General features: G+C 40.1%; 1 protein-coding gene across 1 annotated transcript; it reads right to left on the bottom strand.

Annotated features, from left to right (window-relative positions):
• Positions 1 to 12,651: 12,651 nt before the first annotated feature.
• On the bottom strand, positions 12,652 to 13,122 carry LOC149144389 (uncharacterized). Its single transcript, XM_089452141.1, has one exon. It carries the CDS (start codon positions 13,120 to 13,122, stop codon positions 12,652 to 12,654), a length of 471 nt encoding a protein of 156 aa, XP_089308267.1.
• Between the last annotated feature and the right edge of the window lie 290 nt (positions 13,123 to 13,412).

Genomic DNA, 13,412 nt, shown 5'->3' with positions numbered 1-13,412 from the left:
TTGTTAGAGGTGCTGCTATTCTCCCATAATTCTTAACAAACTTGCGATAATACCCTGTCAACCCAAGAAATCCTCGCAGATGCTTTATGGATGTGGGGATTTTCCATTCCTTAATGGCTTTAATTTTGCTAGGGTCTACCTTAACTCCTTCATGAGATACAATATGACCCAAATATTCCACCTCCTGGACTCCAAAGAAACATTTGGATCTTTTTGCATATAATTGTTTCTCCTCCAATAGTTGTAGCACCCTGTCAACATGTTCAACATGATCCTTCCAAGACTTGCTGTAGATTAGTATATCATCAAAAAATACTAACACAAATTTTCTAAGGAATGGTTTGAAAATTGAATTCATCAAACCTTGAAATGTTGAAGGTGCATTGGTAAGGCCAAAAGGCATGACCAAAAATTCATAATGACCCTCATGAGTTCTAAATTCCGTTTTTGGAATGTCTTCAATCTTCATTCTGATTTGATGATATCCCGAACGAAGATCCAACTTGGTGAAGTAAATTGATCCATGCAATTCATCCAGTAATTCATCAATAACAGGAATGGGGAACTTATCTTTAATAGTGAGCTTGTTGAGCTCCCTATAATCTGGACACATGCGCCATGATCCATCCTTCTTGTGCACCAATACTACTGGAGCTAAGAAAGAACTTTGACTTGGTTGAATTATACCAGCCTCTAGCATTTCTGCAACCATACGTTCAATTTCACTCTTTTGGACATAGGGATATCTGTACGGCCTGATGTTTGGAGGAACACTTCCTGGAATCAGATGAATAGCATGATCATGATCACGCATAGGTGGGAGACCCTTGGGAGTCTCAAATACCTTGGAATGATTGTCCAAGACTTTTTGGAGATCTGGAGAAATAGATGATTCCAATGTGGAAACATCTAGCGAGCATAATTGTGCAATTACACCTCTTTGCTCCTTTTTTAGAAGCTTTGTCATACCATGAGAGCTGATTATCTTTCTTGGTTTCCCTGCAATACCCCTTAATTCAACTTCCTTTCCTTTCGTAGAAAATTTGATGAAAAGTTCTTGAAAATTAAAAGCTATTGTACCCAAGGATTGTAGCCATTGGACTCCTAGTACAACATCAGCACCTCCCATTGGAATGGAAAGCATTGGGCTAGTCAATACATATTCTCCCATGGATAGCTTGATATTATGGCACTTTCCAGAGCAATTTATTGTTCCTCCATTTGCAATCATCACTTGACACTCTGGTGCTGGATATAGGAAGCAATTCAATTCTTTTGCTACCCTACAATGAATAAAATTGTGGGTGCTTCCTGAATCAATCAACACTATTACCTTTTTCTTCTTGATTTGTCCTTCTATCTTGATGGTTTGAGGAGTGGTAATTCACGCCAATGCATTACAAGATATGGTTGGATTTATTTGTTCTTCATCTAGGCTTTGTTCCTGGAGTATATCTTCTTCTTTTGACCTTTCTTGCTCCTTTTCTTCTTCCTCTTCACAATCTATGTAGAATAATTTCTTCTCAGCACACTTATGACCTTTAGTGTATTTGCTATCACAACTGTAACAAAGCCCTTTTGCTCTTTTTTCTTCCAATTTTTGTGGTGTCAACCTTATAGGTTGTGGAAGACTAGGGGCAACAACACTTCCGTCTTTATAGTTGTGAGTGGTATGCTTCCTAGTTGCCATAATTTTGCTTTCCATTTTTCTTGCTAACCTGAATGCCTTCTCTAATGAATCAGGTTCCCAAAGGCGAACATCATGTTGGATATTATCCTTTAAAGACCCTATGAACACATCAATCCTATGCTCCTCTGGAATATCTTTTACCCTTATGTTCAATTTTTGGAACTCCTCAATGTGCTCCATTACTGAACCCTTTTGTTTGAGACTTATCAATTGGCTAAAAAAAGTGTTGCTTTTTGTATCTTCATAATGTGCTATCAATTCTTCCGTAAAAATTGCCCAAGTGATAAATTTTTTACGAGAGCAAAGCCATTGATACCATACAAACTGATTTGGTTCCAAATATACAGTTGCCATACGTACCTTTTGTGTGTTTTGCACATTATTGAGATCGAAGAACTGCTCCATCTGTAATATCCATGTGGCGGGATCCTTGCCATCAAACTTCCTCATATCGATTTTTGGAATATGGTGGGTCTTCGATCCAACATTAGAGTCTATGGAATCATGATTAACATTACTTTTGTTCACATCATGAGTTTCCTTTACAACCTTTTCACCATTAGTAAGTATTTCTTGTAGAAAATTTGTCAAATCTGTATTCAAATCTGCCATGTCTGTCTTCAAATCTATCTTCAAATCTGCCATGTTTGTCTTCAAATCTATCTTCAAATCATCCATCTTAGCTTCCATGCCCTTTATCTTAGACTCCACGCCATTTATCTTAGATTCCACGCCATTTATCTTAGCTTCTGTTAGCTTTTGTGAGCGTGACATATGTTGCACTTGTTCTTGTAATTTTGATATATCATGTAGCATTTCTTCCTCTTCTTCATGAGTCATGCTAGAGCTTTCAGGTTTCTTACTAGGTGTTTGCATTTTCTTTCCTCGGGGCATCAGTTACCGATAATAATGCTTTACTATGCCCTTTGAATTTCGTTAAACCAAGCTTACACAAAAATTAAAAAAAAAACTACACACCTTTTTTCACTTTATAGAAGCCTGATATTGAATCTGATGTATCTCTGTAATTTCAGATCATCCAATTCTGAATGACCCTATACGAAATGACCCTATCCCACTCTAAGGGTGATAGTACCTCAGCAACAACTGAATGCAAAGCTATTCAAGATTACTTCTTTATGAGATGAGAGATAGAGGAGAAAAGGATCCACTAACCGTTATCTTCCGCTAATGGTTGGTCCAATCTTCCCTCTTTGCTGCTTGCTCCCAGCTCCTTGCTCTTTCACCGGCTCAGCTACACAAAGATCCTGTAAAAGCACAAGAAAAGGAAACTACAAGAAGCATACATCCATAATTGATTCAAGGATTAGAATAAATCAAATATACAAGCATCAATACACCATTGAGACACATGCATATAGAAGAACCTCAAATGCTTTATTAATGGAAGAAGTAAAGTTCTGAGAGTGTTACAACCATAATAGGTCCAATCCAGCAACACCTCCCAGCAGAAAGAAATCTCCTCTTCACCTCCTTCAAGCAAATCACCCAACATTTCTATACTCAAACCAACAGCACTTCCTTACTTGCACAAAATTCCAGCCTCCCTAGACCTCATGAGAGAGCTCTATATATAGGAGTTTTGGAGAAAAGATGAGTCAGCTTGAGGCTGGCATGAAGCTGACTAGTGTCCTCTCCCACTTTAGTTATTCTTCAGTTCTTGAGTCCACTTGGAGTTTCTTGTTTCCACTTGGAGATCTAGATCCTCTTACTCATCACAAGGCGAATTCCTTGATCCAAGTGTCATTTTGGAAGCTTCCTGGGCATTTGACACCTTGCAGAATGACTGTGCCACTTGGCCAATCTCGCCCAGCGCAGGTAGCCTTCATTGCTTTTGACATTCAGCGCAGGTACAGAGTGGAGCAGTTGACATTCAGCGCAGATGCTCAGTGGAGCAGCTGACATGATCCAGAAATAGCTTGTTTTTGAGTGTTTTCAGGTGGAGAACTGATTTTCAGTGCTGTGGTTTGCTGACCTTGTTCCTCTAGGGGTAGGAACAACATGTTTAGGGACTTTGCATCGCTCAGATTATTGACATTTCATGCTTCATGCCGTTAGGCACAAAAATGTCTATAACAGTTGCCCCCTAAAGTATGAGGTCGTTTATCGGGTGAAATGCTTTATCAGGAGGATCCGAAGTTCATTCAATCGCTGAGAGGTGCCCGGTAATAAAATACAATACAATACATTATTTTTCATTATGCTTTCATGATCTAGCTGAAGCGGGCATTCCCATGCTCAGCTTTATAAATTCATTTTGGTACATATAAGAGACGACCGTCTGATGGTAGACTGATAATTCTCTGCTGAAATTATCATCCTTTGAGTAGGATGATCATCTGCTGCAATAATGTACATATCAAATGTCTTTATATTTCCTGAATATATATCGCAGCCCGGATGGATGAAACTAGATCCGGGGTCTTCAAACTTGTTCGATCTTCACTCTAAGTACAAGTCGATCCATGTGAGAATTGCGTTGAAGTCGAACATGGAAAGACATCGCTTGATTACCGGTCAATAACGTAAACCGTTAACAAGCGCGAGAGGAATCACCGATAATGATAATGACCCTCAAGGTACTACAGTACAATTCACATGGTGTGAATATAGGACTTGGCGTCGAACACCACGCAAAATCTTCTGGTCGAAGGTCATTGATGTATACCTGTCGCTGGAAGTGAGAAACTTGCCATTGAGGCATGCAAGCTTCAAAGTACTGGGGGGGGTGTTCCTAGATCAACTTCTAGGATAATGAGCTGAATTCGACAAGAAGCGATCTGTCAAAGGAGGGCCTTAATGAATCCCACATCAGTGACAAAGAACGGAGCTAATGATTTTAGTGGAGGTGAAAACAATCTGTGAGATATGATTCAGGGTGGCGATCATGGGTGGATGAAGGATAATGTATGGCAGTGGATGGGACACGGTTGACTCTTTCTGAACAACATCTCTTGAACATATGATGACACTGATGTGATGGATCGGTAGCATTACCCCAAATACGGATAGTTTGGCGAAGACCATGGTGATGAGACCGGTGAATGAAACAACCCAACCCGATGTGATACGGAGGACAAAGTGTCATGTTCAAGAGCGACTTGCTACCATTAAAGCTTTGAGGTTCTCCCAATTTTTCCCCAGTCATTTCTGACCAGTACCTCTTTATTTTTGTCAAGCTTGAGGAGGATAACATATGCTTGTTCTATAACCTGCCCTTCGGGCAAGCCCATCGCTATGTTTTAACGAGCCTAGCGATAGGGAAACTCGTTCTCGTCTAAAGACAAGTTTGTCGCTATTTAATCATTTTAACGAGTCTAGCGACAAAGACAACTCGGTCCTTTTCATTTTTAGAGAGTCTAAAAAGGTACAGAAAGTTAACTCCAAAATTCCTTTTTTGTCATCTAATCCCTTAAGTCCGAAAAAGTATAAAACAATACAGAAGGGACGAGTTTTTGATAACTTTAACGAGCCGAATAAAACAAGCGCTCGACCTTTTTGTGCAATAATCCCTCAGGTCCAAAAAGATTAAAATCTAGAGGAGGGATAGCTCTTCCGGTCCTTTTAATGAGCTGGAAGGCCAAAACTCAGCAAACTTTTCATATTTTACGATTCAATTGAAAAGAGCTCAAAGAAGACTCGTCTTTTGAGGAACGAGTGATAAACAGGGATAGCAGCAGATTCCAGGTACATGTTGGAAATTTCCAATCACGGCAGTGTCACAAGGATGGCTGAGTGAAATCACTCTTCGCAGTTGTTCCTCAAAATGGGTAAACAATCATATGGGGGTGAAAGATCGGCCAAATGGAATGGAGGTGGCAAGTGCAAACACGACCAAGGCTTTTCATGGCTAATAAATTTACGATCACAATGGTTATTTACCGGGATAGGTTCATTTTTTAATGAGCTTAAACTCTGGTGGAAACTCTTGCTCACGCTTTTCTATTTTTTAACGAGCATAAATTCCACGGTAAAACTGCTCGAATCTTGCGTTTATTTTTTAACGAGCATGAACTTTATGTTAAAACTGCTCGAAGATAAGTTTGCATGCCCCCAGCATAATAACGCAAATCGAGGTGCATGCCCCCCAAGCTTCATTGCACTCAACTCGGTGGTTGGAATGAAGGTTTACCTTTGAGATTTGGAAAGGGGGTTTGTTTCATTTTTTAATGAGGTTGACACAGTAAAGGAACTATCCCCATGACTCCTTGTTTCATTTTTTAACGAGGTTGACACGAGATAAGAACCGTCCTCGGAGTCAAAATCCATCAGACATAGAAGGTTTCATATTCCACTGTGGCCACTTCCGCCAGATTACTTGGAGGCGGTAGGGAAAAAGTACCCATTAATGCAGGGTCTTTTAGGAGACCTACTCCGATATTTTGGAGTGAATGATTCCTTCCATGGATCATTGGAATGCTTCCCGTAACTTGTGGACTGTTGGGGAGAAAAGTTTGTTGGTCGATGATTGTAATTCCTCCTTGGAAGGGAAATGCAATCTTCTTGAAGTAGGTCGACACAACTGCGGCCATGGCATAGATCCATGGTCTTCCAAGTAGGATGTTGTAATCGAGATTTCCATCAATTACTTCAACATCAATTCCTACTGTTTTGCCCCCCAGTTCAATTTGCAAGTTACTTAAAATCCCATATGGAGTGTATGATCGTCCATCAAATGCTTTTAACGTCGTTGACGATTTCAACAAGGGTGGTGAGCCTAAATCTTTCCAGCAACTCATCGACATAAGACATGTAGATGCCCCCTCATCAATAATTGTTCGATGAACAGTTTTGTTGAGGGCTTTCACCTGAATAAGGAAAGCTAGTTGAGCTGGTAACTGAGGGTCATATCCTTTATGATCAAAGGCGACAAGATTGGAATCCATTGGGTCAATTCCACCTATTGCTGATAATAAAGCTTGTTCTTGGGAGAAGCAATTGTGCGGTACCTCAAGTGTCGACATAACGGACGGCGATTGGGCCAGGTCCTCTATCTGTGCTATTTTCACACAAGGATTAAATGTCGATTTGTGTACTGCTCCCTTTTCCGACTTTATTATTGGCTCAGGGATGATGGGTGGCACAACTTCGGTCAAATTTGTTGTCGAACTACTAGATTGTTCATTAGCCTTGTTGTTCGACAGTTTTGGATTCCTGTAATCTTTATTCCTCGTCAAAGCATTAGTTTGCTGCTTTGAGGTAGACAACATAAGCACTTGGGATCGGGAAGCATTTTGATTAGCAACCAGATTTTCACATGGATTAGGAAACGGATCAGTCAATACTGCTGGGGTTTTTGAACTCTTAAAGAGTTTCTTAACTTCAGCTATATGTGGACAATCTTTCGTCCAATGATCCTCATCGCATATATGACACCCTGCTGGGGGTTTCCTTTTTCTCCCTTTCTTTTTCTTCTTGCCCTCTGGTTGCTTCAGTTGTTTGCCCTTGTCGGTCGACATGGCATTTACTTCTAAGGCAAGAAGTTCTTCATTTGCATTTTGACTATAAATTTTGTGCTTGCCAATCACGCCATCGCTGGCGTGAGAGTCATTGTTTGATTTAGGAGGAGGAGGAATTGAAAATTCCGGTCTAGGAGCATCGGGTATTTTGTCGTAGAGCGTGTCGGACTGAGTATAAACTAAGTCCAAATATTGTACACGAGCGATAACTTGCTCCTCTGTTACAACTCCCCCCTTGGCCACATCTTCTGTTATAGCAGGAAGTAACGACTTTATAAACCATTCAGCTAATAGCTGACCGGGAACGTACGTTTTTACCATCCTACGACGATGTCGCCACTCATGTATATGATCAGATATGTGGGTGGCAGTCGTCTGTTTGAAGTTGGTAAGTAGTTCTGTTCCCATTTCATACCTTATCGGTAATTGAAAATGGGTTAAAAAGGTTGTGGCTAAGGTACTGAAGTTGTCGAACGAAGCTCTAGGCAATTCAATGTACCATTTTGCCGCTGGACCCGTTAACGTCCTCTGAAAGAGGCGAAGTCTTATCAAATCATCATTCAGGGTGTTCGATGAACACCATAGATGGAATGTCATCACATGATTCGACGGATCTTCACCCGGATTTCCATTAAATTTAGGAATATCTGAAGGAAGTTTATGCGGAATCGCTGGCCACCAAGGAGCATAAGCAATTGGATCATTCGTCAGCCGGTTTAGATCTGGTAATTCTAGAGTTGCTACAAAAGGAAACTGTTGATTCAGGTTAGGCGAAGCATACCCAGGATAAGATGGGATCGCCTGAGCAATGGGTCTTTGCAAACCAGCATAATGCTGGCAACTTTGACAAGGTTGATGGGCATAACCATTATAGTATGGTTGCCCATTACTTACAAAGACTTGTTGCTCAGGTCCTTGATATGATTGCTGGAATGGCGGTTGTTGAGATTGAACCAGCTCTGGTTGTTGGACCATTTGCTGTTGACCAATACTGGATGATTGACCGGGATGAGGAGTCACAGTACTTGTTTGAGCCTAAGTCGCCCTAGATAAGGAGGCACTACCCTGAGATTGTGATTGAGTCCTTGAGATAAGAGGTTGTTTTATTGCGACCTGAGAAACTTGGGGTTGACATACAACAGGTGGAGCTTGTACTTGCGACACATTCACTATAGCAGGTATGGTGGGAATATTCGACACAGGGTGTACTGGTTGCATTGAATATACAACCCCCGGTTGTTGAGGCAGTATCGGTACCCAACCGCTGGATGTAATTCCAGTTTGACCTGAACTTTGTTGTAAACTCCCATATGGTTGTTCTCTGGGAGGGAACAATGAAAGAGCATACTGCCCTCCATATGGTGGAAATCCAGTACTTAAAGGGTAAATTGGCCTTTGAAGACACATTGGATCAATTTGTTGAGTTTCAACATAAGAAATACCAGATGATAATCCGGATGAAGAAATAGGAACTAACCATGTCGTTGTCCCTGATTGGACTCCGGCTTGCGGTTGACAATTTTTCGGGACAGATGGTATACCAGCGAACATCGTTGGAGTAGCAGCAAGAGGCTCTGCTGCTGCTGTGTCGGACGACACAGTCCTAGATGTCGACGGTTGTTCAGACATATCTAGTCTATCCAAAAGATTTCTTAGCGATTCTACAGGAACTTCCACTTGTGGTGGACTAACTTCTAAGATCAATGAGGGAAAGGTGATGATTATTCCGCTTAAAATAAATTTTATAACGACGCTTTAGACACAACTTGCTTTTTCAGTTTTAAAGAGTCGAGAAAAAGCTAAAGATGACTCTAGTCTCCTTCGATGTTTTAACGAGCCCGAAGTGACAAATGCTCGGATGGACTTTTTCAGTTATAGAGTTTGAAAAAGGCCAAAAGAAAATGCTCTGGAGTTCTAGGCAGAGGGTGTGCCAAACCTTTCGCAAAACCACAGAATACGTTTTACGGTACGGGTGGTCGATCTTCGTGAATGCTGTGTTCACTGCATTGCGATCAGTAGGGCGGTCGACACGGCTTCCTATGGATAAAGGCTTTGTTCCTATAGGGGTCTCCCAATATATACGCGACGGTACGTGGGAGCACAAGTCCGTATTAGTGCCACCAACTCTCAGGAGGAATCACCCACCTTCTTCGAGATCGATAGTCACTATGTTTAACGACGCCGGAACACGTCTCTACCTTAGACCTCTATGTGTTTGCGTTATGTTTCAAAGCGTTGTTAGGTTCATTCAATATATTTTAAGTTGATCTTTTTAAAGTTTGCCTTTCAAGGTTCACCACGAGATGTATGATACAAATTCCTAAATGCAGTCTAAGATGAGAAGCAAGCTTTTTTCAATCTTTTCGACTTATGAAAATATTAACTACTGAGGGAAAAGAAAGACATCATCTTTTCACACAGATCAAAGAGCATACACTAATGCACTTTTCCCTAAATCAACATACAAACTTATCAAATGAAAAATGCAAAATGCAGGTATTTCTTTTCTCTTTCTTAATGTTGATGTAATACAAAAAGAAAGCTGTTGTATAATTTCGAATTCAATTTCAAGCGAAAGAAAACAAGCTTGTCCAAAATCAAAAGACACCTTAAGATTTACTTGTTTCGACACTAGAAATATATAAATTCAAACCATATGACGAAAGCAAAAACTCAATCAGCTATGAACAGCAAACAAACTAACTCTTAAGATCAAAACGACACTTATCACAGGTCTAGATCTAAGAGGCCACAGCAAGACTAGTTCACTTTTCGTTATGGGAAACTGCAAATGATATAAGAAATACACAAAGAACAAATACAGTTTCTTTATACAACCGAGGCGGAATAGTGGCAAGGAAAGGTGGTTTCAGATAGTTACGTTGACTGATAACAGGCTGCAAAAACAAGGATGAAAACAGGGCAAGAAACAGCAGGGAACCCCAGTAGCACTAGGAAAAACTGGTTCAGCGCAGGTGGTACACTGTCAGTTTGACATTCAGTGCAGGTAGCCTTCACGGGACCTGCGCTGAAATGCAGAATGCCTTCACAGCACCTGCACTGAAGATTCAAACTTTTGTTTTTCTCAGTTTCCGGGTCACAGATTGCTCAAAAATTCACATTTTTTGGCCAAATCAGAAGCTATCAGTCAAGGACACACTAAGGGATGAAAAGTAGGATGAAAAGCTATCACTAAGAGCTTATTAGAGTCCTTGTGGATCAGCTCTTCAAATCATAAACTTGCCCAGAAACTGAGCTAGAGTAGCTGCCCTCTACTTTGTATTTGAAAGATCCAAATACAGTTCGATTCGGTACTCCCTTTGTTTATGAAATGAATAGCAAAAACACAAACAACCAACAAGATACGCTCCCCAGTGGAGTCGCCAATTTGTTGTTGGGAAAAGTATCCAATACGGAATGACCCTATCCCACTCTAAGGGTGATAGTACCTCAGCAACAACTGAATGCAAAGCTATTCAAGATTACTTCTTTATGATATGAGAGAGAGAGGAGAAAAGGATCCACTAACCGTTATCTTCTGCTAATGGTTGGTCCAATCTTCCCTCTTTGCTGCTTGCTCCCAGCTCCTTGCTCTTTCACCGGCCCAGCTACACAAAGATCCTATAAAAGCACAAGAAAAGGAAACTACAAGAAGCATACATCCATAATTGATTCAAGGATTAGAATAAATCAAATATACAAGCATCAATACACCATTGAGACACATGCATATAGAAGAACCTCAAATGATTTATTAATGGAAAAAGTAAAGTTCTGAGAGTGTTACAACCATAATAGGCCCAATCCAGCAACACCTCCCAGCAGCAAGAAATCTCCTCTTCACCTCCTTCAAGCAAATCACCCAACAGTTCTATACTCAAACCAACAACACTTCCTTACTTGCACAAAATTCCAGCCTCCCTAGACCTCATGAGAGAGCTCTATATACAGGAGTTTTGGAGAAAAGATGAGTCAGCTTGAGGCTGGCATGAAGCTGACTAGTGTCCTCTCCCACTTCAGTTATTCTTCAGTTCTTGAGTCCACTTGGAGTTTCTTGCTTCCACTTGGAGATCTAGATCCTCTTACTCATCACAAGGCGAATTCCTTGATCCAAGTGTCATTTTGGAAGCTTCCTGGGCATTTGACACCTTGCAGAATGACTATGCCACTTGGCCAATCTCGCCCAGCGCAGGTAGCCTTCATTGCTTTTGACATTCAGCGCAGGTACAGAGTGGAGCAGTTGACATTCAGCGCAGATGCTCAGTGGAGCAGCTGACATGATCCAGAAATAGCTTGTTTTTGAGTGTTTTCAGGTGGAGAACTGATTTTCAGTGCTGTGGTTTGCTGACCTTGTTCCTCTAGGGGTAGGAACAACATGTTTAGGGACTTTGGATCCCTCAGATTATTGACATTTCATGCTTCATGTCGTTAGGCACAAAAATGTCTATAACACTCAAGGCTCTCTTCTTCCTTTTAATTGGTTCTAAATATTTCTTCTTTAAGATCACGATTTTTATATTTTTCTAGAAATATCTTTTGCATATCATTCCATGACCTTATTGAATTAGCCCCCAAACTTGTGAACCATTTAAGAGCTCTATCCTTCAATGTTGTCGGAAAAAATCTTAGTTTTTGAGTGTTTAATAAGTAACCATAAGATCTATAAAGGATTTCAAATTCAAATAGAAAGGTTTACAGATCCTCTAACCTTATACCACAGAAGTTTCAAATGAAAGACAGAGGGATGTTCTTCATATTCACATTGACATCAATATCTTGAATAGGAAATCCAATAAGATATTCTTCATTGCCATCATCTCCATCCATTTCTTCTACCTTCCCTATCACCTCTTCTTATTCTACCTAAAAAAATGAATGGTGATGTGGCTCTTACTACACCACATTATTAAATGGAGGGGTTGTTGTTGGAGAAGTATTTTATTTTTTTTTTATTTTTTTTGAATAAGAATGATAATACAATGCAATTTTTTGTTTTTGAAATGAAAGATGCCTAATGAGTTTTTTTTTTTCATGCCAATAAAATATAATATCCTTCTTCAACAGCTTCTCCATTGGTGCAGTGATCTGTGCATAGGCTTTTATAAAATTCCGATAATATCCATTGTGTCCTTAAGTTGTGTGCAACCGCTTCACATTCTTCGATGGATCTAGATTGATAATAACAACAATCTTGGTAGGGTCCACCGTCATCCATTTCTTGCACACAATATTGTTCAGTAATACCCCATATGGTACATACAAAATATACTTATTTAGATTCAGTGAGATTTGGTACTTCTTCAACAATCCAAATATGGTCCAGTCATCAACATAAAATTTCAGAAATTTGTGGATAAATTCTTTAAATTTTTCAATGAGCACCCTATAGAGTATTTTAGGTGCATTCTTCAACCCAAACAGCATGACTGTATACTTGGAGGATCCCCATTCAGTACCAGAAGTTGTCTTACTCTAATCTTCCTACGGGATCTCAATCTTATGGTACCCTGAAAACCCATTTGTACGGGAGTAAGCCTCTTGTCCACCTACATTCTCCAGAACTTTTTCAGTGAATGACGTAGAGAACGGATCCTGCACACATGCATCATTTAACTTCCTTAAATCAACACAAATCGTTATTTGACCCTTAGTATTCTTCTCCTGTACTACCATCGGGCTCACCCAATCAAATTCTTCCACCAACTCAATTATTCCTGCTACAACCATCTTTTCAAGTTCCTCCTTTAACTTCTCCTTGTATTTTGTGTTAAGTCGATATGATTGTTTTTTCATGGGTTTATCATCTGGCTTCAACGTGATTTTCATTACACCCAGATCTCCTACAATACCCTTTAATTCGGAGAGCTTCATCGGAAATTGTTCTTGGTATTCGTGTAATAATTCAATGACCTTATCAACTGTATCTTCATGCCAATAATCTCTGATGCACATGAACTTTAGCTCTACCTCTATTCCTATATTGACCTACCTGATATTAATAGGTTGTGTTACATCAGGTATCTCAACCTCAAGTCCTGCAAATTTGCGTTATCCTTTTGATTTAGGTATATTAAAGTTGCACAAATCATCTTCACCTTCTTCCATGGTCATATTATAGCATTGCAGCATGTGCTACATCTGTGTGTTCCAATCAGGATGAACCCAAGTTGCTGTTTTAGTCGGTGTTTGGAAAATAGCCACTCAGATATCCTGAAGGGAATCATCTATTCATTCAAACCCAT

This window comes from Pinus tabuliformis, chromosome X (assembly GCF_031772625.1).
Source record: "Pinus tabuliformis cultivar Carrire ecotype Pingquan chromosome X, CPIR1, whole genome shotgun sequence".
NCBI classification, from domain to species: domain Eukaryota; kingdom Viridiplantae; phylum Streptophyta; class Pinopsida; order Pinales; family Pinaceae; genus Pinus; species Pinus tabuliformis.
This window is presented reverse-complemented; position numbering and strand designations above follow the sequence as displayed.